Source organism: Saccopteryx leptura, chromosome 1 (assembly GCF_036850995.1).
Source record: "Saccopteryx leptura isolate mSacLep1 chromosome 1, mSacLep1_pri_phased_curated, whole genome shotgun sequence".
NCBI lineage: Eukaryota > Metazoa > Chordata > Mammalia > Chiroptera > Emballonuridae > Saccopteryx > Saccopteryx leptura.
The window spans coordinates 212107641-212133787 of NC_089503.1; the positions used below are offsets into that span (position 1 = coordinate 212107641).

Below are 26147 nucleotides of genomic sequence, written 5' to 3' on the forward strand. Positions count from 1 at the left end.
TATTACATGACATATATTTATGGCCAACCCAGGGCATTCACACTGGACGGCTATTGTTGTGTTGGCTGTTGTCAAGTTTTTATTTGACAATCAAAGGGAAAGGAGGTCAGTGACTGAACAGTCAGGTATTTCATGTTTAAAAATTCTTGCAGCTCACCAGTTGAAAATCACTGAGATAGATGATGAATTTACAGAAGCAGGACAAAAGGTCCAGTCATTCTTCTAATGGATATTTTTGTTCCACATCAAAGCACAAATATGGTTGTGTGTGAAGGGGTATTCATTATGATGAGAAATCTTTCTTCTGGGGAGCCAAATAACAGGGCTCATATCTCATCTCACTATAAAGGTAGACACATAATTTGTTTATTTGACAAGAGAACTGGTGATGTCACCATATCCCACAGAGGAGCCTCCTAATTCCTGGGTCTCAAGAAGCAGTTCCAAATTTCTCATCCACATCAGAGCAGGTTTTTGGTGAAAACTGATTTTTTTTTTGTATTTTTCTGAAGCTGGAAACGGGGAGAGACAGTCAGACAGACTCCCACATGCGCCCGACCGGGATCCACCTGGCATGCCCACCAGGGGCGACGCTCTGCCCACCAGGGGGCGATGCTCTGCCCCTCCGGGGCGTCGCTCTGCCGCGACCAGAGCCACTCTAGCGCCTGGGGCAGAGGCCAAGGAGCCATCCCCAGCGCCCGGGCCATCTTTGCTCCAATGGAGCCCCAGCCGCGGGAGGGGAAGAGAGAGACAGAGAGGAAGGAGGGGGGGGGGTGGAGAAGCAAATGGGCGCTTCTCCTATGTGCCCTGGCTTGGAATCGAACCCGGGTCCCCTGCACGCCAGGCCAACGCTCTACCGCTGAGTCAACCAGCCTGGGCCTGGTGAAAACTGATTTTAAGAAATTACTGTTTCTCAAGGTTGTGGTGTGTGTGTGTGTGTGTGTGTGTGTGTGTGTGTGTGTGTTGGAAGAGAGGCTGCTGAGTGAAAAAGAAGTAACGTGCAATTGCAGGAGAAAGGAAAAAGTGAGTTTTGCAACTCAGTTTTTAAAAATAAAATCATTAAGGTGATATTGTCTTAAAGTGAAGCTCTCTGTATTTCCAGGTCTATCCATGACCGCCCCTGGGGTGTTCTCTCTCTCCAATGACCTTGGGGTTGGTCTGTTTTGTTATTGTCGTTGTCCTTGCACTGGCTGTTTCTTTCTACTACTCCCTCTCTTCTTCCTAAAGGAGTGTCCAAAAACCCAAATATCAAGTTAAGGAAGATTGTCATAGTCAAGGCGGGTCATAAGGTTTCAAGTAAGAATGTCATGTAAAGATGATAGAATAAATAACATTCAAATTTTTAGATGGTGTGGTAGGCAGAATCGTTTACCCAGAAGTGACCATGTCCTCATACTGGAAACTTGCAGTATTGTGATGTGATTTGCCAGTATAATTAAAGATAAGTTGAGCTAAAGAGTTTAATCTTGAACCATCTATGACCTAGATTCTAGGTGGGCACAGCAGAGAACCCCCTCTGGCTGGAGTCATAGAGATGCAACAGAAGAAATCAGAGAGATGAGAAATGTGAGAGACTCAGCCCCATGAGCCTGTTGAAGAGGGGGCCACATGCAAGGCCTGAGAATGACTATGGGCAGCCTCTGAGGACACATGTCAGCCCCTGGATGATGACTAACACAGGCATGAAGACTTCAGTCCTGCAACCATAAGGAATTGAAGTGAACCAACAAGCTGACGAAGACTGGAAAAGGATTCCTCCTCACAGCCCCCATCAAGGAATGCAGCCCTGCTGAGCCCCTAATTTTAGCCTCATGAAACCCCAAACATGGTCTCCATTGAAACCCACCCAGACTTCTGACCTACAGAAGCTGTGAAATTTAAGAAAAAATTGTGTTGTTTTAGGTTGCTAAATTTGTAGTAATTGGTTATGGCAACAATACAAAATGACCCATATGGACATAGATTCTAATGGAAACTTTGTTCTGTTTTTACTATAAAAGCTTTGACAGTAGAAAACTTTGCAAGTAAACCAATTTAGAGTAGCTTTTCCTCAACACTTAACCTTCTTTCATCAGGCAGGGGTTCAGTTAGGACAAGAGAAGCCACTGCAGGTATGCCAAGCAGGAAGGATTTAACACAAGAGTTGAGAAAGCAAAAATAAGAAAAACCGCCTCTCAGGAAATGTGAGAACTGGAAGGACCACAGGGAACCACCATTGTGCACAGTAATCAATGGAGCTGAAATGAGCTGTTCTCAGAAAATGACTGGGAGTGGTTGGCAAAACTCCATGTCTGTGGTCAGCTAGAGCGCGCCTACCTTGCTCTGCAGGAAAATAATAACAGCTTCAGCCTCTCTTCTGCTTTCTAAAGCTCGTGCCTCTCACAGGTGACTCTAACCCAGACCTGCGACACAGAGGAAAGCGTGGGAGGAAAACGGCCCTGGGTGGCTGGCACGCTTCTATAGCCCATTGTTTCCATCGCATCCGTGCCGTGTGGAAAAATAAAGAAAACAGAAGGAAGGAAGGAACACATAGTGATAGAAGATTTAGACATTTACACAGTGGAATTGTGAAAGAGCTTCAACTCTTCCTTGCGAGTTCCATTCTCCCTAGACGAGTGCCTTCACTCTAGATGTCAGGATATGTTTCCATATCCACACAATACAGAACCACGAATTCCTAGAGCCTCTCTGCTCCAATTAGCTCCTTTTACATCAAAGGAACAACAAATAAATATGTAAAGGTCATATTGAATAGCCCTGGTCAAGATAGGTAGGTAGTGACTAACCAAGGTCAAGCTCTTTTGAAATCTTTCTAGTCTCCCCACTTATTGTTAAGGCTTATGAAGTGTCTGGGATGTTACCCGGTTTGCAGGCTGAATTAGCCTGTTACTGTTTATGGATGCTGGCAGAAGACAGAAGGCTCTTGGGTCAGGGACAAAGGACTTTAGTACTCAGGGCACAGCAGTGGCTGGAGTGTCATGATCGTATTACTTTCCTTTGATTCGCAAATCTCATAGAAGTGATACAGTAGATTTGCATCACAGCCAAGAACACTGAGCTTGAGGAATTTACTGTTTTGTTTTTTCTAACAAGCGGAAGCAAGCCTGATCTTTGTCCACTGAGTCATGTTACCGCAATCCTCAAGGTTGCTCACTGCAGGTATAACCGTGAGAAATGACCCTGTAAAAGGGCCTTACATTCCTGGCACACTCACAGAAGTGTGTAGTTAAAGGTTGGGCAAATCACCTGTCCCAACACCTACCAATGTAGGGAGTACCGAGAGGACACACAGGTAACTCTTCACACTCCTAATTTAAAATGTTCAATATTTTGCTACGTGCAAAATAATATATATGTAAACATTCTATTTCTGAAATGTAGCCACAATTCTGAGTATTGTTATATTTATTTCACTACCATTTAACATTGCTTTGGGTAAATATGTAACGATTTATTAACCTGTTTTTCTGCTGATGAACATTTTAGCTGGTTTGCAGTATTTTTTTATCAAACTACTATTCTTGCATACATTTCCTGATATATAAGTGCATATCTTTCTTTACAGTATTTGACTAGGTATGAAATTACCAGATTATTAATGAGGCTAAAAATAACTACACACATTCATTTATTTACAATTTGCATTTCTTGTCTGGGAATTGCTTGTTTATATCTTTCACCCACATTTCTATTGGGTTGCTTCTCTTTGAAAATTTATTTTTAAGGGTTCATGATTTTATCTCTGATTCATGGTTAAAATGAAATCTTTCAGTAATAGAAAGGAACATTCTTAATCTACCTCCTGCTGCCCAAAAGGGGTACCGATTAAAACCTATTAATTTCAAACATTATTTTAATAGAAATATGATTAAAGCATTTTCTTTAAAATCAGAAACTGGTCAAGGGCAACCTCTATCATGGCTTCTCTTCAACATCGTACTGGACGTCATACCCAGCTCATTAAGGCAAGGAAAGAAAAGATGTAAGAAACTGGAAAGGTAGAAAGAAAAAAGTGAGTGATTGCAGATGATACAATTGTCTACTGAGGACAGCCAAAATTATTCACAGAAAAACATTAGATGTGGTAAAAGCATGTATAAGTTGTATGGTTATGTTTGTGAAATGTTTTTCTGCAACTAATGAGATGACGATAAACTGCTTAATGTGATCAGTTGTATTCCTAAGTTTTTGTTTTAAGTATTAGATCACTTCTGTCTGCATTTGTTGCCTTCTACTGTGACCTAATGCTTTTCCATTTACTTCTTGTTGAAGGTGGTGTGGCCACTGATCAAGTGACTCGCTGGCCCAGGGTCACTTTGACCCGGTTGGACCTGAGCCTCTGAGGGCTGAACTCCTTGGACTGGTAGCTGGAAAAGACCTAGTCTCAAGGGCAGTGCTCCTGCTGGTTCCGGCTTCTGACCAACACCCACTACTTGTGAGCTTACTCTTGAACACCCCTAGTGCAGTTCCTGCCTTTCTTTTCTTTTTCTCCCCAGGGTGAGGGAGGCGGTGGTGGTAGAGATTTTCCTTGCTTCTGAGAGAGTAGCCGCGCAATAAAATTACGTTGCATGCAAGATCTAGTTGTTTTGTACGGAAAGGATTTTTTTAACATTGTTTTTCATTTTAAACCAGTTTTTTTTTTTTTTTTTAAATCGATCCTAACAGCTTTCAAACATCCTGTCTTGTGAAATATCAAAAATCAAGCTTTGCTCAAACTGCCAGCTTCCTGCTTAATGGAAACTGGATTTTATTTAGGGTTGCAATGTGTCCTGCTGAAAAACTGTGCTTGCCAGTCTTACTGGCAGCTAGACCTGCTTGAGTAATGTCATTCCAGTCAATTATCAGAATCCAATCCTTTGGATGACCTTTCAGGGAGCCTGTTGACAGAGGTTGACTCAGTGGCTGTGGGTTCTTGTGTCTTCTTCCCTTTCCTCAATTTTCCTGCCTAAAATGTGTTTGATGTGGTGATTTCCCTTGAGAACCTTGCAAAAAGAACCCCTAGTACTTTGTCGGTCAAGTTCTTGAGCCGCTGGACCTCTCCTGGACCTGTCCCAGACACTCGTAACATGAGAGAAAAATGAACAATCCTGTCAAATCCACTACCACTTGGGGCTTCAGTTACATGCAGCTGAATGCGGTTTCCAACTGATATATTGTATTTTGTATCTGATTTTGATGTAATTTTTAATATTTGTCTTGACATCTCTACGTAGTAGGCTTTAGGGGAAAAAAAATCACAGTAACAAGCCACATTTATTTTCCATGTTTGGTAATTTAAAGTGTTTTGCTTTATCATGGTTAATTATGAAAGCAGCTGGAGATAGGATGTATTTACACTTGTTATTTCAAGAAACCCTCATTAAAGTTACAATTTGATCCTATTCTAAGAAAAATTAAACTATAACTTGTCAATACTTATATTAAATATTCAACACGATTGACATATTTTACACTAAGTAGGAAATTATCTAATTCTGTCTTTAATATTGCCTTGTTATATCCTCCAAGGACAAACATTAATGCACTTCAACTTTTATCATATTGAGCCTGTTTTAAAGGCATTGAAGATTATCTATACACTATTCTTCCACTAGTTCCCAAGTAGGAAAGTAATGGGACTGATGACACCTTTAACTTTTTTCATTTATTTTAACTTATCTTAATTTCTTTTTTTGGACATCTGGTAACTATTGTCATCCAGATGGTTGTACTGGATAAAAATCACATTCTATGTCCAAAATTAAAAGTAAATGACTTTTCAGGTTTGGAAGAAAGAGCAGTTTGACTTTGCTATATAACCTTCACTGTCAATATTTTAATCAATTTTAAAAAACTCACTCCATCTGAAGCTCCACACTCAGACAGAATTATAATAATGATTGTTCCTAAAGGGAAGGGAAGACATGAATGGGAGAGGACAGGTGCAAGAAGTGGTTGCGTTGACCATTCTGAGTTGAGCCTTGACAGTATAACCAATAACCAGCCAGCCTGAGTTAAATGTGCCATGTTAGTGCTCCCAGAGTCCCAAGTGCTCAAAAACAATATGTTACTGAGAATTCCAGAGGACCCCTTGCAGACTATTAGAGGCCTGGGGTCTCAAGAAGCTGGGAGCAGGACTAATAAATGAGAAGGGGCTGAAGAACCAGCAAAGGTTGTAGGTCCGCGAGAGCCACAGAGCCAGAAAGGAAGTCCAGACTCCCAGTCTTGTGTGTGCTAAGAGTTTTGCACAGAGCAGAAGCTCACTTTTCCCAGTCAGCCTGGGAAGAAGGGGCTTAGTAACTGCAGACCAGGGATATCAAACTTTAGGAATGTTCTGGGGCCCCTTCAGGTTTCTCCTACTTGCTATTCTTATTTCACTGTAAAATACAGCGGAGAAAGCCTTAAAAGCCAACAAATGCTTGAAGGTGGGCTTGCTGTTAGAAATTCTCTTGTAGTCCTTTTTTTACTTTTTACCACTCCACTAAGAAGCAAAGGTGATGCAGGTAATTACCCTTACCATCTTTCTCTGGGTGACAAAATTTTGTTTTAACCTCACTTTTATTTTTTATTTATTTATTTATTTTTTCATTTTTATGAAGCTGGAAACAGGGAGAGACAGTCAGACAGACTCCCGCATGCGCCTGACCGGGATCCACCCGGCACGCCCACCATGGGGTGACGCTCTGCCCACCAGGGGGCGATGCTCTGCCCCTCCAGGGCGTCGCCATGTTGCGACCAGAGCCACTCTAGCGCCTGAGGCAGAGGCCACAGAGCCATCCCCAGCGCCCGGGCCATCTTTGCTCCAATGGAGCCTTAGCTGTGGGAGGGGAAGAGAGAGACAGAGAGGAAAGCGCGTCGGAGGGGTGGAGAAGCAAATGGGCGCTTCTCCTGTGTGCCCTGGCCGGGAATCGAACCCGGGTCCTCCGCACGCTAGGCCGACGCTCTACCGCTGAGCCAACCGGCCAGGGCCTTAACCTCACTTTTGCACTAAGGATGTTGTCCTTTGTGGGTCCCAGCTTTACACAAGAGTCTCAACCCTTCTTGGTCATATGGGCCGTCTCCAGTGCACATGTTATTTGCTAGAATCCAAGCTCTAGGTCACTGGGGGTTTGCAGATGGAGTCAGCCAAATGCCAGCTTCAGAGCTTCCTTCCTGTCTGAATCCTTACTTTTCTTATTCCTCCTAGTCTCCTTGACCCTCTATTACTCTCCTGTCAGTTTAGGTTTTATTTGTTTGCTTTTGTTTTGTTTTACCCAGAATCTTGTGCATGCTGTCCTATTGAGTTTCTCCAGACATCTAGCCAGCAATAAAAATCTGGACTTGATTGAGTAAATGAGCTTGACAGAATAATGATGTGCTTCTTTTTCATTGCTGACTTCTTTATTGTTGCTGGCTTCTTTTGATTAATATTATTGTGAGGTTCAGCCATATTGTTATGTAACGTTGTAGTCTGTCCATTCTCATCATTGTATATTATTTTACGTTATGAATAAGTCACAATGCATTTATCTATTCTTCTGCTGAGGGATACTTGGACTGTTTCTAGTTTGGGGGTTATTGCAAATAGTACTACCAAAAACATCTTTTTACATGCATTTTAGTCAAGACAAGTATATATTTAATACATGATGCTAAATAATTTTCAAAGAGGTAGTCCCAACTTAATGCTCTCAGACTGAATGAGAGTTCTGGTTGCTCCACAGTTTTGCCAACACTTGATACTGCCAGTCTTTTTAATTTTAGCCATCTGATAGATGTGATATTAGATATATTTTTAAATGTTTTGTTCTGACAACTAAAAGTATAGCTATTGTCTCACATCATCTATTTTTTCGTCACCAGAGGTAATCAAAATCTTAAGTTAATATAATTTCTATGGATGTTTTGGTACTTGTAAAAGTACCAAATAATGTATGAAATTGGTTTTTTGCTTTACGAATTTACATAAACAGTATTTCCATTAGAGTCTCTTCTTAAAATAATGTTTTGGGATTATATATGTTGATACATACAGATTAAGTTCATTAACTTTAGTTTATAAATAGCATATATTTATTCCTTTCTTGAATAAAAGATAGATTGTTTAAAATTTTTGCCACTGAATACAGTAATACAGGTTTAACAATTGATTCTCCCACCAGTATTGCTTAAAATTGGTCTCTTCACCTTTCTCTAATTTTTGAATTACTAAGCTTTTAAGTTATGGCCAATTTAATAAAAGAAATGGTATTACATTGTGGTATTAATTTGGATATTCTAATGCCATTTAGATTTCCTCTTCTAGAAAATTTCCTGTTTATATCTTTTTGCCTGTAATTCTTTTGGTTGTTTGTAGTTTTCTCACTGAATTATGGTTCTTAATTTATTTTGTAAACAACTCTTTTAACAGTTACATGAATGCCAAACTCTTTTTGTTTTGCCTTGTCACTTCGTTTATGTTTTTTTATGCTGAATTTTTAATTTAGTTACATGCATTATTTATTTTCTTTTTTTTGTCTTACTTAAAGAGTCATTAACTCAATATCATAAAGGCATTCTCCTATATTTTCTTATAATAGTTTTATATTTTTGGCCTTGTATATTATGTCCCTAATACATATGGAAATTATTTTTACGTATGCTGGTAAATAGAGATCTAATTTAGTTTTTCTCTATATGGAAAGTCAATAGTCTCCACCCCATTTATTGAGTAATGTATTTTTTCCTCATTGATGCTAATGCAACCTATACCATTGACCAAGTCCGTAAATATATATGAGTCTGTATCTAAAACATTATTCATTTACGTTTGTCTACTTGTCAACATTTCATTCTATACAACATTGTTTTAATACTGGAGCTTTATAATAAATAAAGGTCTCATTCTACAGGTGCTTAAAATGGTCTGGACTAGTGTAAAGCCAGAAGCCATGGCCAGGGCCACCATCAAAGCAGCCTCCCGGCCCATGCAGGTTCGCATTGGATTCGGACAGTCGGTAAAGAAACAGCGGAGCCAAAAACTGATGGGCCATAGTCTTTAATCCTAGCTTGCACCTGGCGAGCAAGTAAAAAACATACACTGGGCTCCAAAACCCAGTCACATTCAGTGCTCACAAAGCCACTGACTTATCCGAGTTTCCTAGAATCAAAGGTTTCTAGCTCACCAGACTTATTCACCACTGTTCCCCATCTCCTTCCTTATCCCAAATACAAACTCTACACAAACTGGCATCTCACTCAGCACTCTGCCATCTTGGCTGCTTCTCCTGGCCTCCTCCACGTGGCCTTTCTCTGCTCTCCTCTGATCTCTCTTCTAATGATAATCTCAGGAACCAAGAGCCAGGTCCCGTTCTGCCCCCATTTTATAGTGTAGCTTCACAACCTTTAATCCAATATACAGAATAGGGAAGTCTCTAATACAAGGTCACTTCTCTGAGGCATGATTGGATTGTACCGCCCCACATCAAAAAGGGTGGGAAAGGCTTAATCCCAAAACCAAGCCCCAGGCTACAACAATCCTGCCTGCCCCCAACACACATTAATATCACCTGGGTGAAGGCCTCCTTGTGTCGTCTTTAACAAAGTGAGCATAATACATTTTATCTGCCCAACAACTAGTCATGGCTCTTTACTCAACTCTTATGAATTTCAGGATCCACCTGATGACAAGGCCTGAAGTGTAGTCATGAGACTGGGTACCTGGTAGTGGAGTGGAGGTGATGGCTATTGGAGATGAAGAAATCAAGAACCCAAAAGAATGAATCTTATGTTATGTTAATGCAGCTCTGGCGGATGGCAGAAGTTGGAAGTCAAGTTCTAAAGTTTTTCATCAATAAGTGTGGGTAAAAAAATAGCAGCAATGAAGGATAAAAAGTGGTGTGGCTACCTGTAAAGCCAGTAGCCACGGCCACCATCACAGCCGCCTGGCCCATGCAGGTTCTCATTTGATTCAGACAGACGGTAATGAAACAATGGAGCCAAGAACTGGTGGGCCATTAGCTTTAATCCTTACACGTGGCGGGTAAGAAATACACACAGTGGGAAAACATTTCCCTTTCCATTCAGGGCTCTCAAAGCCACTGACTTATCTGAGTTTTCCTAGGATCAAAGGTTTGTACCTCACCAGCCTTATTCATCTCTGTTCCCCATCTCCTTCTCTCTGTACAAACTGGCTTCTCCTTCAGCACTCCGCCATCTTGGCTGCTTCTCCTCTTCTCCATGCGGCCTTTCTCTGCTCTCCTCTCTTGCATGGGCTCTTCTGCTCCATTTTATAATGCAGAAACCAAAACTTTAATCCAATATACAAATAAAGAAGTCTCTGATACAAAGTCACTTATCTGAGGCATAATGGGATTCCTCAAAAGGGTGGGAAAGGCTTAGTCTTAAAACTAAGCCTTAGGCTATAACGGCCCCGCCTGTTTACAGCCTGTCCCCCACACCCAAAGCGAACTATAAGCGAGCAAACCTATATATCATATTTACAAACTTATTTGACCAACACTACTTAGAAAAGAGGAAAAATTATCTGTCTGTGGGGCAATGTGTGCCCTGCATTTCAGAGACAGTTAAGCAGTCTTTGTAAGGCACACGACATTAGCTTCAGTTAAGGGCAGGGAAGCACACCCTATCGCCCCAGAATGTGGCAGAAATTTGTCCACAAAAGAATGGAATTCCAGAAGGCGCGGTGCAAACAGGAGACACAGGAGGGTAGAACAGACCTCACAAGGCAACCAGAGGCTCAGCTTGTGCAGCAAACATGAAACGCCGGATGTAAGGAATCGGTGGCGGCAAGTTTCCAAAAGAATTAGGCCAGAATTTTGTTTGAGTGCACTGTACAGTGCCAAGTTTGTGAGCTCATTTACCCTTTCCTTTTAGATTTTTCTTTCTTTAGACTTCTCATTTTCTGCAGAAATAAAATTGAGCCGGCCGGCCTTCTGTCCCCATTTGTCCTGTTTTTCTATCTTCCCTCTCCTCTCGGGTCCCTCTCTCCCATCAGGTCCTCTACAGAAGGATAGCGTCCCTGACCCCCGACCCCGCAGGAGTAGGAGGAACAGGGGCGGAACGAATAGAAGTGGGCGGCACTTTCCTGCCCACGAGCTGCCGGAAAGGCGCTGTGATGTCAGAGGACATCCGGTCCGGCTCCTAGTGAACTAAATGCGCCTGCCTGGGGTCTCAGTAGTTTCTAATCCTGAGTCGTGGTCTGCCGGCCGGATCTGCTGTTGCTGCGGGCCTGCGTCTCGCCATCCCCTGCCCCTCCGCCCCCGGAGTGAGCTGGCCTCCCCGCGAGGGTGAGCGAGGTCGGCGCGGAGCGCGCGCGCGAGAGGGGTGGCCGCGGGCGGGTGGCGGCTGGCGGTTCGCCGAACCGCGTGGCACCTCCACCGAGTCCCCTCCGGCCGCCCCGCGACCCCGCTGCGTCCTCGTTGGGTGACACGCGTCCCCGATCTGAACGAGTCGGAGCTTTACTTGGAGAAGGGCTTAAACGCATAGAAGGCTGAGAAAAAGAACTTGTTTTCTAAATTTCCATAACAAACTGCAGGGAAAAAAAAGGTCAGTTCATCCGCATGATCACCCCGTGATTACTTTCTGAACTCTGTTGGCCGCAGTAGTACACGTATTTTTCACCCTGTAGGCTTTGTCATTTTGAATACTGGAAGGATGACCTACTGGGTTTGGACACTAGAGTAACCACCTACTATACTAAACTTCCTGACTTGATTTGTCTTTTTTTTTTTTTTTTAAGTCTTAACTTTTCATTGCTTGGTTTTTCGGTTGGATAAAGTAGGAATACTTTATGATTGACTTTAGTGTTTCCAGGACAAGCCTATGAATGGTTTTGCTATATTGTCATATGCCCTTTTGAATAAGAAATCTACATTTCAAGGTTTGTTTTCTTGGAACAGTTGATGTATCCTGGGCACGCTTTGATCTCTTTGAGTCAGAATGTTGGTATCTTCAGGGAGATTGTGTGTCAGGGACACCAGTGCAACTTGAGCCCTTCCTTGGAGGGTTAGAATTTGTAGATCTTGCTTAAGGCCTGGAAGTCCAAATTTGTATTTTTAGGAATTTCTACAGTTGATGTTTGTTTCTGCACTCTTAGAAGAGACTGTAAAAATATGTATTTTGAAGAATATTGAGAATTCTGAGGTTCAGATTTCAAAGCAAGCACATAGACTGATTCATTAGTGTAGCTCTTCATTTAGTGAGTGCTTAAAATATATGCCAGGCAGGGCTGGGAGGCAGATGGTGTCAAGAACACCGGGCTGGAACCCTTCAGGCTGTAGTTTTCAGATTGATGAAAAGCCAAATAAAAACGTGTTATTTATTAAAAATCTTGTTCTACTAAAGGTGGTAATTCTTTCAACTAAGTGATAAAAGCTGGTTTTAAGGTCATTTTTACATATATGGTAAATACATAATCTTAAACAAATTTGACCCCTGTTAAAATTACAGCATGTCTTTGAATAATGTTTTGTTCAAGTCATTTCATGATGACCATGAGATGGCTAGGGATTTAACTCCTCTTTATGTCAATTAGACAGTGGTAAGATTGGTGTTATTATAGGTTGTTTTACTTAAAGTCACAGAACCTTTGCAGAAGGTTAAGTGAAGACAATGTACAGAGTTGGGCAAAAGGAGGTCTACAGTTGTGAGTACAGGAAACAAGAGTTTCTTCTTGTATTATTATTTTTTAAATTTTTTTATTGATTTTGTGTAGAGAGAAAGGGAGAGAGAGATACAAAGAGACAGAGACAGAAACATTGATGTGTTTCTGTATATGCCCTGACAAGGGATCAAACCGGCAACCTTTGCACATTGGGACAATGCTCTAACCACCAAGCTATCTTGCCAGGGCACTTATTGTATTATTGATTATTTGTACTAGAACTGTAAATCTGCTTTTGCCCACCTTCTGTATGCTTTTTGCATGTGGAGAGAGGGCAGCTTTCTGAGTTAAGCAACTATAATATCTCTCTTTAATATCTTTTCAGAGAGAATAGTTTGGCTTTGTAGTTAATGTTGTCATTTGACTTGACTAGATATTTTGTTTAGATATTACATAGGAGAAATATGACTTGTTAGGCCTTGGGGGCATCAGTTCATTGTTCAAAAAAGTGATGTAAACTGGGTAAATATATACTTTTTAATGATTTCTTGTTGATGATAACTGCCTAATAATTTTTTTTAAGTTGATACAGAGTAATTATTAAAAAATACTTAATGTTGGGCCTGGCCGGTGGCTCAGTGGATAAAATGTTGGCCAGGCATATGGACGTCCTGGGTTCGATTTCCAATCGGCATACAGGAGAAGCAACCATCTGCTTCTTTCCCCCTCCCCCTTTCCTTTCCCCTTCTCTCTTCTCCCGCAGCCAGTTGCCTGATTGGTTTGAGCGTAGCCCCAGGCGCTGAGGATAGCTTGGTTGGTCTAAGCACAGCAGCTTCAGGTGCTAAAAATAGAATGGTATTTGAGCATCAGCCCCAGACAGGGTTGCTGGGTGGATCCCCGTCTGGTCCTGGTGCATGAGGGAGTCTGCCTCACTATCTCCACTCCTCTTATCTAAAAGAAAAAAGAATACTTAACGTCAGGAAATCTTTTATTTCCCCTGTGGGAAAGAAAACTATTGGCTTTTAGGATGATCGGGTGTGTGCATTTATATTTGTTAGAATTATTTAGTGGTGCAAATAAGTGCCTTATTTTAAAAGGTATCTATTTTATTTGGGATAATGTGTTCTTCATGTTTCATAGACTTAAAATTGCTTAACCATCAAAATGAAAGGGTTGAAATTCAAATTTAATGAAAATAAATTTCATAGTTTATTTAAAATACCTAATGCAACCTGGCAATGATATCTTCTCTGTTCTCTTGTATTGAAAGAAGGGGGAAATGCCTAAAAAAAAGACTGGCGCGAGGAAGAAGGCAGAGAACCGCCGGGAACGGGAAAAACAGCTGCGTGCATTGAGAAGCACTGTAGATTTAGCTAAACACCCATGCAACGCTTCAATGGTAATAGCTTTTTATCCCAGTTGTTCGCTGAAAAACAATGTCAGTTGTGTGAATAAAATTTTAGTGAATACAGTGTTGCTACATGTATTTTATTCATTTTGAGATCTGTGTAGAGGCATGTCCATTGTTCTCATTAACACTGAGTAGCAACAATTTTTGTTTGATTTTATGTTACTTAGGAAACCTAGCATATTACATGGCTACTACTAGTGATAAATAAATATTGACCAAGAGTACTGGGACTTCTGCAAAACATTTTCCATCTTCTTCACCAGAGCAGAGAGAGCCTTAATTCAATCTGTCCTATTAGTGGGGGCCTTTTCGTCATTTTCTCTTAGCAGTTCTTTTTAACTCATTTGATTTCTCATTTCTACACTTCCCACTATTCTTGACCTCTCTCTTGGTTTTCTATTCTACTACCTCCTTTCCCTGTGCCTGGTGGTATAGTTCTGGGCTTCTTAGGTCAAAGCTTTGACAAGCAAGAGATTATATATGTCAGCATTTCTCCTTTTTTTCACTGTGTTTCTCTGAGTTGTGCTAAGTTTTCTTATTTCTCCTTTTCTCTACTTTTTGTATTCCCACTACTCCTCTTTTTTCTTCTTTTATTTCATCAAACACATATGACATGTTTAAGGTGACTTAATTCCACAAACTGTCGTGCATCTACTCCGTGTCAGGTACAGTTTTATGCACTGTGGGGATGCATGGTGAGTGACACAGTCCTGTTTCCACAAGCTTGTGGATCAGTAGTTTTGTGCATTACTTAAGAACTGTTTGTTTATAAATGACAAGTCCATTTCAAGGAACTAGGGAGAAATACAGTTCATTGAGTGAATAGTGGACTGACTTGTGTAGTTAGGTAGGGCAAGGATATAGCTGGAACACAGGGACAGCTGAGCTGGAACAACTTTGTATTTCTGTGATTTGCTTTTCTTTCTTTTTGCTTATTCTATTTTCTCAGGTTGTCTTACTCCATTTGTTTGGGTTCATGGTCACTGTAGCTCGCATGTCTCATATCACATATTGTTGCCCTCTGAGAGGGAAAGAACTCGGACGTTTTGGATTTGGGCAGGTGCCATTTCCAGGGCTGATGTTTTTGGCAGGGGTGGGGGGTAGGGAAGCAGAATTACAGAGCACAGATAGGACAGTGGGGACCCCTGTCTGTGTGTCAAGGTCATTTCTAGAGATAAGGGGTATGGAGCTGGAAAAGAAGAAATGACTCCCATACATAAGGACATAGAACGATGGCCAGCCTTCGGTCAGTGTTACAGTAGAAGTCCACTGGGACTACGGTGATCACGTTGAATGTGTGAATGGGGTAGGGTCACAGAAGAGGTGGGACTATCACCAGAACTTCCAACAGGTAAAGACTGAAGAGGGACTTTTCAGGACATAGTATTAGAATAAGTAAGGCAAAAAAAAAGGTTACAAGACATGTTTTGAGATGACTGACAAATAGTGACTTGAATCTACTATGAAGAGACTAGGCCAGCAAGGATTGAAAAGTGGTTAGGGACCAGATAGTTGAGAATTTTTAATATGTTTAAGATTCTGGATTTTCTATAAACATCATCTTGTGTTTTCTACTGTTTCTGGTGTCTATTGTGATTCATTAAAAAAACTACCTCTGTGTTGACCCTCTTTTATGAAAGTGCTGCTCTTTGTCTGGTGTGCGATGCCTAAGAGCAGTGGTCCCCAACCCCTGGACCGCGGACCAGTACCGGTCCGTGGGCCATTTGGTACCGATTCACAGAGAAAGAATAAATAACTTATATTATTTCCGTTTTATTTATATTTAAGTCTGAACAATGTTTCATTTTTTAAAAAAATGACCAGATTCCTTCTGTTACATCCGTCTAAGACTCACGCTTGATGCTTGTCTCGGTCACGTGATACATTATCCGTCCCACCCGAAAGGCCAGTCCATGAAAATATTTTTTGACATTAAACCGGTCCGTGGCCCAAAAATGGTTGGGGACCACTGCCTAAGAGCATACCTTTGTTATGTGGAGATGCTTGTCCACTGAGGGAAGTTGGAGGGTTTGGGGAAGTGTCATTTAAATTGTAACATGAAAGGCAGCATATTCTTTATAATGCAAGTAAATTTGCAGTTTTCAACCAGTAGGAAACTAATGTCATGTTTATATTTTGCAGGAATGTGACAAGTGTCAAAGGTAAACTTTTCTTTTTTTTATCTATATGTAGTGATATAGATCCTCTGATCTTTTATCTGAAATTGACTATATTTAAATTTTTAATTTTACATGTCAAGGCGGCAGAAGAACAGAGCATTTTGCTATTTCTGTAATTCTGTACAGAAGTTACCAATCTGTGCACAGTGTGGTAAGTATGTGATAACCAAGGGCACCTGCCTTTTCTCTGATCAAACATTTGTTTGGTAGTTAATCAGTTTGAAACTGGGCTTATCATTGTTTATAGTAGTATGATGCCTACCCATTAATAAAGTAATGAAGTGTGATTTGACTTATCAAAACACCATCAAGTCTTGATTTTTGCCTCTTTGATATAATGCTGGAAAAATAATTAAGGTGCAAGTTAGATATAGGTTACCAACATGTTGTTTTAAACATTAAAAGATCAGATTTCAGGCCCAGGCCAGGAGCATCATTCGGATGCGGGGGTGGGGATTGTGCGTTTGATCCCAGGTCAGAGCACATATAAGAATCAACCAATAAATGTGAAAGTAAGTGGATCAACAAATCAATATTTCTTTCTTCCTCTCTTTCCATCTCCCTCCTTCTCCCTCCATCGCTCTCCTTTCCTCTCCCTCCCTCTTACCTTTCCTTCCTTTCCTCTTTCTAAAATTAATTTTTTTAAAAAGTCAGATTTTAGACTCATAATAGGATGATACTGAATTTTTAATGATGTCACTACCTTAGACTTGTTGACATCATTTGTTTACTTTTCTGCACTTTACCTGCAGTGTGGTAGACCATTGGGAATAATTTTACTCCACATTTACTTGGTGCCAGTTTTTGTGATCAGTTGTTCTCCTGTTTGGCATTTAGCATATGATCCTTGAGTTTCCTCACATGGATTCCCAAGTGATTGAAATAGAGTTCCTAAATCACACACTCAGCTCCCAGGTATAAGCGGGGACATTTATTGAGTAAATGATCATTAAAAGTAAAACTAAATGGTAGCTCACAGATCAAGATTGGTGTTTGTCAAATAGTCTTCCTCAGAATACCTGAAATATTAAGAGTTTCTTAGTACAGTGTATACATTTGAGAAATGCTGCATGTTTCATCCCCTTCTTCCTGTCTGGGAGATTTTACTACATATGTTAAAGTTTTTGAAGACCTCCAGTGAAGAAATACAGATAGACTCCCCCAACTTTTATTTGAACAAATAGCCCCTTTGGTTTTGGGATGAAAGTGTCAAGAGGAACACATTTTGGGATATGCTCATTTAAGTGTGTTCTCCGTATGTAGAAAGTTAAGGGTGTGTAGGGCTACGTCCCTGAATAATTCTAGTGTAGTTCTAGCTTTCAAAAAAGACATTGTTGAGGTTTATATTAATGAAAAAGAGAATTCTGGCTTTGATAGACCATTTAATGAGCCAGTTCTAATATTCCTGTTGTACAAAAGAAATGAACAGAAGGTGAGAAAATAGTTTATGGAGATGATTAAGTTCTCAGTAGGATCTTCCCACGATCTCAGTGTCTGAGCCTCCGTGGTGTAGTGCTGTAATGTGGTGTCTTTCCCCCTCACGGATTCCTGTGCTGAGCATGAGATGTGGCAGAGCCTCTCATTTCCAGTTTGCCTTTCCTCCCATTTCCTCTTGTCTAGCTTTGTTCCTCGATGAATCAGGATAATGAAAGATTGAATGTCTTCTGTTCTTTCACGTTCCACTTTGTGGAGTCTGAGCTGCGTGATTAATATATCGTCATTAATCTTCAAATGGTGCATGATAAGGGAACTTTCTTTTTTTTTTTTTTTTTTTTTGCATTTTTCTGAAGCTGGAAACGGGGAGAGACAGTCAGACTCCCGCATGCGCCCGACTGGGATCCACCCGGCACGCCCACCAGGGGGCGACGCTCTGCCCATCCTGGGCATCGCCATGTTGCGACCAGAGCCACTCTAGCGCCTGGGGCAGAGGCCACAGAGCCATCCCCAGCGCCCGGGCCATCTTTGCTCCAATGGAGCCTTGGCTGCGGGAGGGGAAGAGAGAGACAGAGAGGAAGGCGCGGCAGAGGGGTGGAGAAGCAAATGGGCGCTTCTCCTATGTGCCCTGGCCGGGAATCGAACCCGGGGTCCTCCGCACGCTAGGCCGATGCTCTACCGCTGAGCCAACCGGCCAGGGCCGATAAGGGAACTTTCTGACAGTGTTTTAGGTTGGTAATTTGTTGCTACATCAGAGTTTTTATGGCTCTATTGTGATTTTTAGCTCTGTCAACATATTGCTGGTTTCTGTGTTTACTTGGAGATGCTTTGAAAATTCTGTTGGGACAATGTTGATTTTGAGGTTGTTTGTAAATTTTTTCATACCAATAAACTTAAAAAGTGAACCAGATAAGATGAATAATCACTGGTTTAGTTTGAGATGTTCTGTGGAAAGAAATAATTGATAACACTTTTGTTAAATTAATTTTAAAACATAGCTTTTTAAAACCTGTTTTACTTCATTTAAAAATGTACAAGATTTTAAAATTCTGTAATGATGGTTAGGTTATAAAGCATATTGTGCAATTTCTGATTTTAGTACAGATATGAATTGACATAACTTTATTGTACAATAGATTTTTTAATAAATTTCTAATCTCAAAAGATCTGACTCAGATAATGAGATCTCAGTTGTATCCATTTTTTAATTTTTTGGTTATATAATCAGTAAACTGCTCATTTCTATCCATTTAAAATTATTTCCTTAACATCTTAAGCTAACAAGAAGATTTACTGAATGCCTGCATGTACTAGTTTGCAAGACTAATAGTACAAATTTGTTCTTTACTAGGGAAAACCAAGTGCATGATGAAGTCTTCAGACTGTGTCATAAAGCATGCTGGTGTGTACAGCACGGGCCTTGCAATGGTGGTAAGTCTCCTGTCATCATCTCCTCAGCCAGCTGTTTTCAACCGGCCTACACAAGAACTTTGAACACATGCTATACCTGACTGTTTAGTTGGGGGCACTCATCTCTTTCCCTTAGACTGTCAAATTAAAAAATGACAACAGCCAGCACAACAATAACCGTCTGGTGTGAATGAATCAAAATTAAACTTTTTTTTTTATCAAATTGGCAAAAATTGCATTTTTGGTGTGCCGCAGAATTTTATTGCAATGCTTTGGCCCTTGTTTCAGTCAATCTGGAATCATTTGGATCATCCCTGAGATTTTTTTTTAATGATTTTTCTTTATCACCCACTTGTTTTTGACTTATTTAATGTTGACTTAAACAAAAATTCATTTGTCTGTGGTACCATTCTGTCCTAATTAGACTTCATAGAGCATCATTTACTATACTGAATGCCCTGCTTGACTGAAGGTCAAACTTGTGGTTAAATAAGCAACCCAGTTCCAAAAGAACCTAAGATTAATAGGTTTTTTTTTTTAAGCTTTATATTGCCAAGAAGTACATACTTAATACAGAGTTATACAAAGTTCTTCATTATATGTAGAATTTTCTGAGGAAATTTATTGTTTTTAATAATAAATGTTTTGTGTGATGCATTTTGTTCTCTTTTTTTACTAAAACATTTTCCTTTTAACCAGCTCTTCAGTTTTCCATTGTGTGATTTTTATGCTCTGGTCCAAATTTCAGTCCGTGATGAAAATAATACTGTTTTACGTCAAAGAGAAACTGTTATTTGTAATAACTTTCCAAGAACATACAATTTTCCATCATGAGGCAGATCTTATTTTATATATTTTATGTGTGAATACCTTATCGATGCAAGGAGTTAGAATATTCATAGTCATCTTGTGAATTCCTCTTTATTTTAAATATAGAATTGTAAATGTTATCTATGAAAAACCAAAGATTCAGAAACCACTGTACTCTTCCTTAGTAGCTTATTTACATTGAAATTCATCAAATACTTTTAAATTCACTGAGTTGTCTGGGTCTGTGTGATCTTTTCTTATATAAAGAAAACATTTAAGTGGAATCTTGAATCATAAGTTATAAATTCTAGACAAGTGATATGCCTGGTAAGATTTCCTCTCCTCATCCCCTCATCCCTTCTATCCCTTCTACACCCCCCCTTCCCCCACCCCGGTCCACCCAGCTTTGCCCTGGGAGCCTGACTGGGTCACTGCGTTCTCAGCTCTGGCTTCCCTTTGGTTCAGCCCGTGGAAGACCTGGGCGGGGTACCGTAGACAGAAGAACACCATCTGGGCCTTCATCTCCCAGCGCATGCCTTACCAGGTTGTCTGGTTTAGATGTGGATTGGGCACAGTTCCTCTCCATATGGCTCTTTTTCAGGGTTCTGGTAACTCCCTCTGGTAACATACACTAATTAATTACTAAAATCCTCTGGCACTCCAAAAAATACAATTTTGGCAATCTGAGAAAAAAACAGGTATAACTGATTGATATAAAAAAAAAAAAGTAATTACCTACCACTTTTGCTCCAAAGTGACTTTTTAAAACATCAGGTGCCTAGATTTGTATATAAAGATTTCTGGTACCAAGAATTAACCAGTCAGGCGCAACCTATGCAGTGTGACCAGTAAGATGCAACTCTGTTACATGATGCAATATTTATGGTTCAAGACAGGGCATTCTCACCAGACAGCTATTGTTGTGTTGGCTGTTGTCGTTTTTTATTTGACCATCTAAGGCAGGGGTCTCAAACTTGTGGCCCGCCGAACAATTTTGTGCGGCCCGCAGACTAATCCACGAACTTCAAGAAAAGTGTTGCGTAACAGTTGCCTTTTGTAGACCTAGTGCGGCCCACCGAATGGCTGTGATCTTGCTCTGCGGCCCACATGCTGAGTTGAGTTTGAGACCCCTGATCTAAGGGAAAAGAGGTTAGTGCCCCTGACTACACAGTCAGGTATTCTATGTTTTAAAAATTCTTATAGCGGCCCTGGCCGGTTGGCTCAGCGGTAGAGCGTTAGCCTGGTGTGCGGGGGACCTGGGTTCGATTCCCGGCCAGGGCACATAGGAGAGGCGCCCATTTGCTTCTCCACCCCCCTCCTTCCTCTCTGTCTCTCTCTTCCCCTCCCGCAGCCAAGGCTCCATTGGAGCAAAGATGGCCCGGGCGCTGGGAATGGCTCCTTGGCCTCTGCCCCAGGCGCTAGAGTGTCTCTGGTCGCGACAGAGCGACGCCCCGGAGGGGCAGAGCATCGCCCCCTGGTGGGCAGAACGTCGCCCCTGGTGGGCGTGCCGGGTGGATCCCGGTCGGGCGCATGCGGGAGTCTGTCTGTCTCCCCCCGTTTCCAGCTTCAGAAAAATACAAAAAAAAAAAAAAAAAAAATTCTTATAGCACACTAGTTGAAAATTGCTGGGTTAGACAATGGTTGTAGCCAATCAAGTGACAAAGATTAATTTTTCTTGCTCCTTGGTTGCAGGGTGCAATATGTGACTTCTGTGAAGCGTGGGTTTGTCACGGCAGAAAGTGTCTCAGCACACATGCCTGTGCCTGCCCTCTCACTGATGCGGAGTGTGTGGAATGTGAGCGAGGCGTCTGGGACCACGGTGAGTGGCTGTACACAGGCAGTGAGCTTAGCTCCACGTGAGAGCTGATTTGAAACATCCCAGGTACTGGCTGTAAGATTTGTTTCAGGACACTGCCAGTGTTAACTGTTGCACTCTTGGTTATCAGTTTAGTTGGAAAAGGGATTACACTAGCAGTAACAGCTAGCAGCTAAGCTAGGGTTGTTTACCAGAACAGGTCAGAGGGGACTTAGGGGAGAGTCTGAGTATTGCATTATATATGGGTAGTGGGGATAGTGAGAGTCCACATGTTTATGGTTCAAAGCTTAGTATACAGTATTTACATTTTGGGGTTTTGTTTTTTAATCCAATAGGAGGCAGAATATTCAGTTGTTCTTTTTGCCAAAATTTTCTCTGTGAAGATGATCAATTTGAGCATCAAGCCAGCTGCCAGGTTTTAGAGGCGGAAACATTTAAATGTAAGTTTTCATGTATTAGATGTTCCTTATATCCATGTTTCTTAATAATCTCAGTGTTGGTTATATGATTTTGGGCAAATCACTGAATCTTTCTTATCCTGAGTTTCCTCAAAAGGAAGATGCCAATTTCTTTTTCAAATAGTTGATTGAATGGGAAGCATGTGAAGAAAAGCATCAGTATAATACTTGGTATTTAGAAAGCCCTTATTATATAGTAGATACCATCATGAAAAAGACTGAGAGTCCCCAGATATTCACTTCTTTGAATTTGGTTGTTGTTCTGGTATCAAATGTTAATTCTTACATTCACTATAAATTTGTAGTTGAACTGCTGTCTTAGGCAATGACATACTGTATATAACTCTTAACATACTTGTGTAGAAGTTCTCAAAGGTTAAAGGAACATCTCGGAATGTATAGGAGCTGGTTTCGTTCCCTCCGGCTTGGGGATTCAGCCTCATTTTTATCCTCTAGGTTCTATTATGAGACAGCAAAAAGCTGTGGAAATAGTGATTTTATTCCGAGTTTGAGCCTGGATATTCTCTATTTCCCTCCCTAGGTGTCTCTTGCAATCGGCTTGGTCAGCATTCGTGTCTCCGCTGTAAGGTATGCTTGTGCATTTTCTATCTTTAGGTTTTGTTTCTCTTCCCCATTCTCCACCACCAGTCTTTGGATTACTTATAGCTGTAATTAACCTACAAGGATCCTTAAACAGTGTTTAGTTTAGTTCTTTTATTTTAGCGATTGTGGAAGTGAGAAAGCTTAGTGACACTTCCCAAAGGCCATGATTGGTTTGTCTCAGAGTTGACACTAGTGCACGTCTCCTGAGTCTTAGCTTGCTGTTTTTACCCCATACGTTTACAGAGAGTATTCTGACCAAAATGATGGGAGTGGATTTTAATTCATGTCAAGACACACTTGCTTAGGAGAGGGAGGATTTCCCTGCTGTTCTGTTCATCAGAGATCACTAGGTAGATGCAGCCAAGTCACTCCTCTCAGGAACATTCCTCTGGTTCTTGCTCATGTGCCCACCCTGCAGTTTGGTCTGTGCCGTGTCCTCTGCCGTCCGTCTCCACTGCACCCCTTTCTCCTTCGTTCCAGCAGCCGTGCCGAGTTTAGGGCCCCACCACGCCTTTCCCTTTCAGTGCCGAGTGTTGTGTCTTGTAGCTTCTCCGCTGTCTGTGTCCCAGTTAGACTGCCTACTCCGTGAGGGCAGAGAGGCTCTTCCATTATGATGTCATCATGGGCTTGGGGAACACGGATCTATTTGAGTGAGGACATATGTCTGCCTCATACCCTGTCAGAGTTTCTGCCTTGTGTTACATAGTTCTGAAGAGTCCTGGCAAAGACCATTTCCCTTAAGAAATTAAAATCAGGACGGTGACCAGGCCGAACAAAACTCTTCATCTCAGCCCTAACAAACCATGTCTTTAAATTTCCTTGAAATATTGAATGATGTCTTTGTATAGTTTTTAAATTATTTACTTACTGTTTGTTTTTACTTCTCCTGCATAGGCTTGTTTCTGTGATGACCATACAAGGAGCAAAGTGTTTAAACAAGAAAAAGGAAAACAGCCTCCCTGCCCTAAATGTGGACACGAGACTCAGGAAACGAAGGATCTTAGCATGTCAAGTAAGGCCCCCTTAGAGCATTGCGGGCTGCTCTGGCTGTCATGCTTCGTCAAGATTTATCTCTCTTTTCCCTATTTTTGTTTTTGCCTCTTATTCCTATTTGAAAAGAAGTGTTCTTTTAAGGAAGTAGAATTTTACAGCCTTGGAAAACACATGGGTAAAATCTCTCAATTTTACTTAAGCAAGTATACCACATTCACCTTGGGAACTGGCATTTACCTCTCAGTTAATGACAGTGAATACTGAAATTTAAGACCAAAAAAAGTGTTTTTTTTGTTTTTGCTGAGGCTTCCTTTTTAAATAATTGAGTAGCTATAAATCCTTAATATTCAAGTGTTGGAATCTTGTGTACTTAAGTGGGAATTCATTCTGAAGCTCCTCTGAGTTGTGTGGTATTTGAACAGCTATGCATATTATGTACTATGTTACCCTGTAAGAAATTGCTTTCTGCTTTATATAACTTCTAGGAAAGAATAAGATGACCATAAACATTTGTAGTAATGTAGCTCACAGTTTGTTAAAAAGAATTTGACTTTTTACCACACGTCAGGATAGAACCATAATTCTGAATGACTTTGTTTAATCCAAATATAGTCCTGCAGTGAGATGAGACTGATGATTTTGCTGATTTTTTTGCACTAAACTTTGTGTTATTGGTAAGAAGAAATGAAATGTTTTATCTTCTAGGACATCTGAATTATAAAATTGGTCTCAAGAAATATATAATGATATGAAATTAACTTTTCTGTGATTTGAAAATAAACTTTTAATTGCTCAAATGAAGAGCATTTAATTTTATTTATTTTTTTGTGATAGAGACAGAGACAGGGACAGATAGGGACGGACAAGCAGGAAGGGTGAGAGATGAGAAGCATCAATTCTTCGTTGTGGCACCTTAGTTGTTCATTGTTTGCTTTCTCATATGTGCCTTGACCTGGGGGCTATAGCAGGAACGAGTGATCCCTTTTTTAAGCCAGTGACTCTTGGCTCAAGCCAGTTACCTTTGGGATCAAGCCAGTGACCATGCGGTCATACCTATGATCCCACACTCAAGCCAGTGATCCTGCGCTCAAGCTGGTTGGTAACCTCAGGGTTTCAAACCTGGGTCCTCTGCGTCCCGGTTTGATGCTCGATCCACTACACCACTGCCTGGTCAGGCTATTTTAATTTTTAACATGCCTTATTTAACTTAATGTTTAGAGAGTGCTGCTGTTACTTTGTTTTCCAACATTTTCTACACTTAAATGAAATGACACTGTCATCTTCATTATTTGCTACGTGTAGTGTGGATGTCGACTCCAGGTAGAATAGACCTGATCATTGTTCTTTAAGGTCTTTTTTCCAGTTTAATATTAAGTTAGGAAATTCGGGAAAATGTAGCTTACTTTTTCATTTGGGAGTAAGGAGCAGCCAATCAAGTTCATGGAATTTTATGTTGCAGAGGAGAACGAGGATGCAGGGGGTGAGAGCTAATCAGGTGCCTTGCACATATCTGTGTTTTGTAGCACGCTCCCTGAAATTTGGCAGGCAGACCGGAGCCGAAGAAGGAGACGGAGCCTCTGGGTATAATGCCTACTGGAAGAACCTTTCAGCTGATAAGTATGGTGATACCAGCTACCATGACGAGGAGGATGAGTATGAAGCCGAGGATGACGAAGAGGAGGAAGATGACGGCGGAAAGGATTCAGATGCTGAGTCATCAGATTTGTTTACTAATTTAAATTTAGGCAGGACCTATGCCAGTGGCTATGCTCACTATGAGGAGCAGGAGAGCTAGGAGAACCACTTGCCCCCTGGTGACCTTGTCTGAGAGGCGCAGGGAGGTGTGCTTGGTGCATCAACGTTTGGGTGTTCACAAGTGCTACCGCCCAGCCTTGTGCAGGAGACTAGTCACACTAGGCAGGGACTAGGCACAGAGCATTTTCATGGGAACTGATAATCAGGCTTATAGCATAAGAAAAATGAGTTTAAAATGTAAGATATTTATTAATAAAAGCAAGTGAAGCATCATGGATTGGATTTTTACTGATTTCAGTAATCTGGTAGCTTTTGCCTATTACATACACACATAGGATAAAGGAATAGGAGGGTAATATATTTGAAGTTAAATTGCTGTTTTTATGAAAAAACACTGCTTATAAATTCATTCTGTCTGATTTTTTATAATGTAATGGGTAAAATGAATTACTGTATTTTTCCTTGTATGTCTGCAAGATACAAGTCAGATGCTCTACTGCTAAATTTTCATTAAATCTTCATGTTCTCTCACATAGTCATGATCTGTATGCTTTAGCAATTGATTCATTTATTTTTTCACAATGTATGTCCTGAATAGTACATGATAATGCCTAAATGCATAGACAAAGGTGGCTACATAGCCATTTTTCAGACACAGATTCAGAAATAGTATTATTACACAGCTGTTTTATCTAGGAAATTTCATTTCTTTTTG

General features: G+C 40.9%; 1 protein-coding gene across 6 annotated transcripts; it reads left to right on the top strand.

Moving 5' to 3' along the window:
• Nucleotides 1-3180: 3180 nt before the first annotated feature.
• Nucleotides 3181-26147, top strand: ZNF330 (zinc finger protein 330). 6 transcript variants are annotated; one of them, XM_066385588.1, is made up of 13 exons: nucleotides 3181-3292; nucleotides 4273-4435; nucleotides 8850-8930; nucleotides 9611-9796; nucleotides 13833-13961; nucleotides 16116-16135; nucleotides 16234-16304; nucleotides 18939-19018; nucleotides 21500-21626; nucleotides 21959-22063; nucleotides 22623-22669; nucleotides 23579-23696; nucleotides 25201-26147. In XM_066385588.1, the coding sequence occupies exons 5-13, from the start codon at nucleotides 13842-13844 to the stop codon at nucleotides 25470-25472; spliced, it is 960 nt and encodes a 319-aa protein (XP_066241685.1). In that variant the 5' UTR covers nucleotides 3181-3292; nucleotides 4273-4435; nucleotides 8850-8930; nucleotides 9611-9796; nucleotides 13833-13841; the 3' UTR covers nucleotides 25473-26147. The 6 variants fall into 6 exon arrangements, with proteins under 6 accessions (XP_066241685.1, XP_066241709.1, XP_066241694.1 ...); XM_066385597.1 differs by lacking the exon at nucleotides 3181-3292 and adding an exon at nucleotides 3996-4012; XM_066385612.1 differs by lacking the exon at nucleotides 8850-8930.

Bases quoted from the DNA above. Each gene is read 5' to 3' on its own strand.
- ZNF330 (XM_066385588.1), top strand. From the start codon at position 13,842: ATGCCTAAAAAAAAGACTGGCGCGAGGAAGAAGGCAGAGAACCGCCGG. The intron at 21,627-21,958 runs GTGAGTGGCTGT...TTAATCCAATAG, and splicing joins GCGAGGCGTCTGGGACCACG to GAGGCAGAATATTCAGTTGT. The intron at 22,064-22,622 runs GTAAGTTTTCAT...TTCCCTCCCTAG, and splicing joins AGAGGCGGAAACATTTAAAT to GTGTCTCTTGCAATCGGCTT.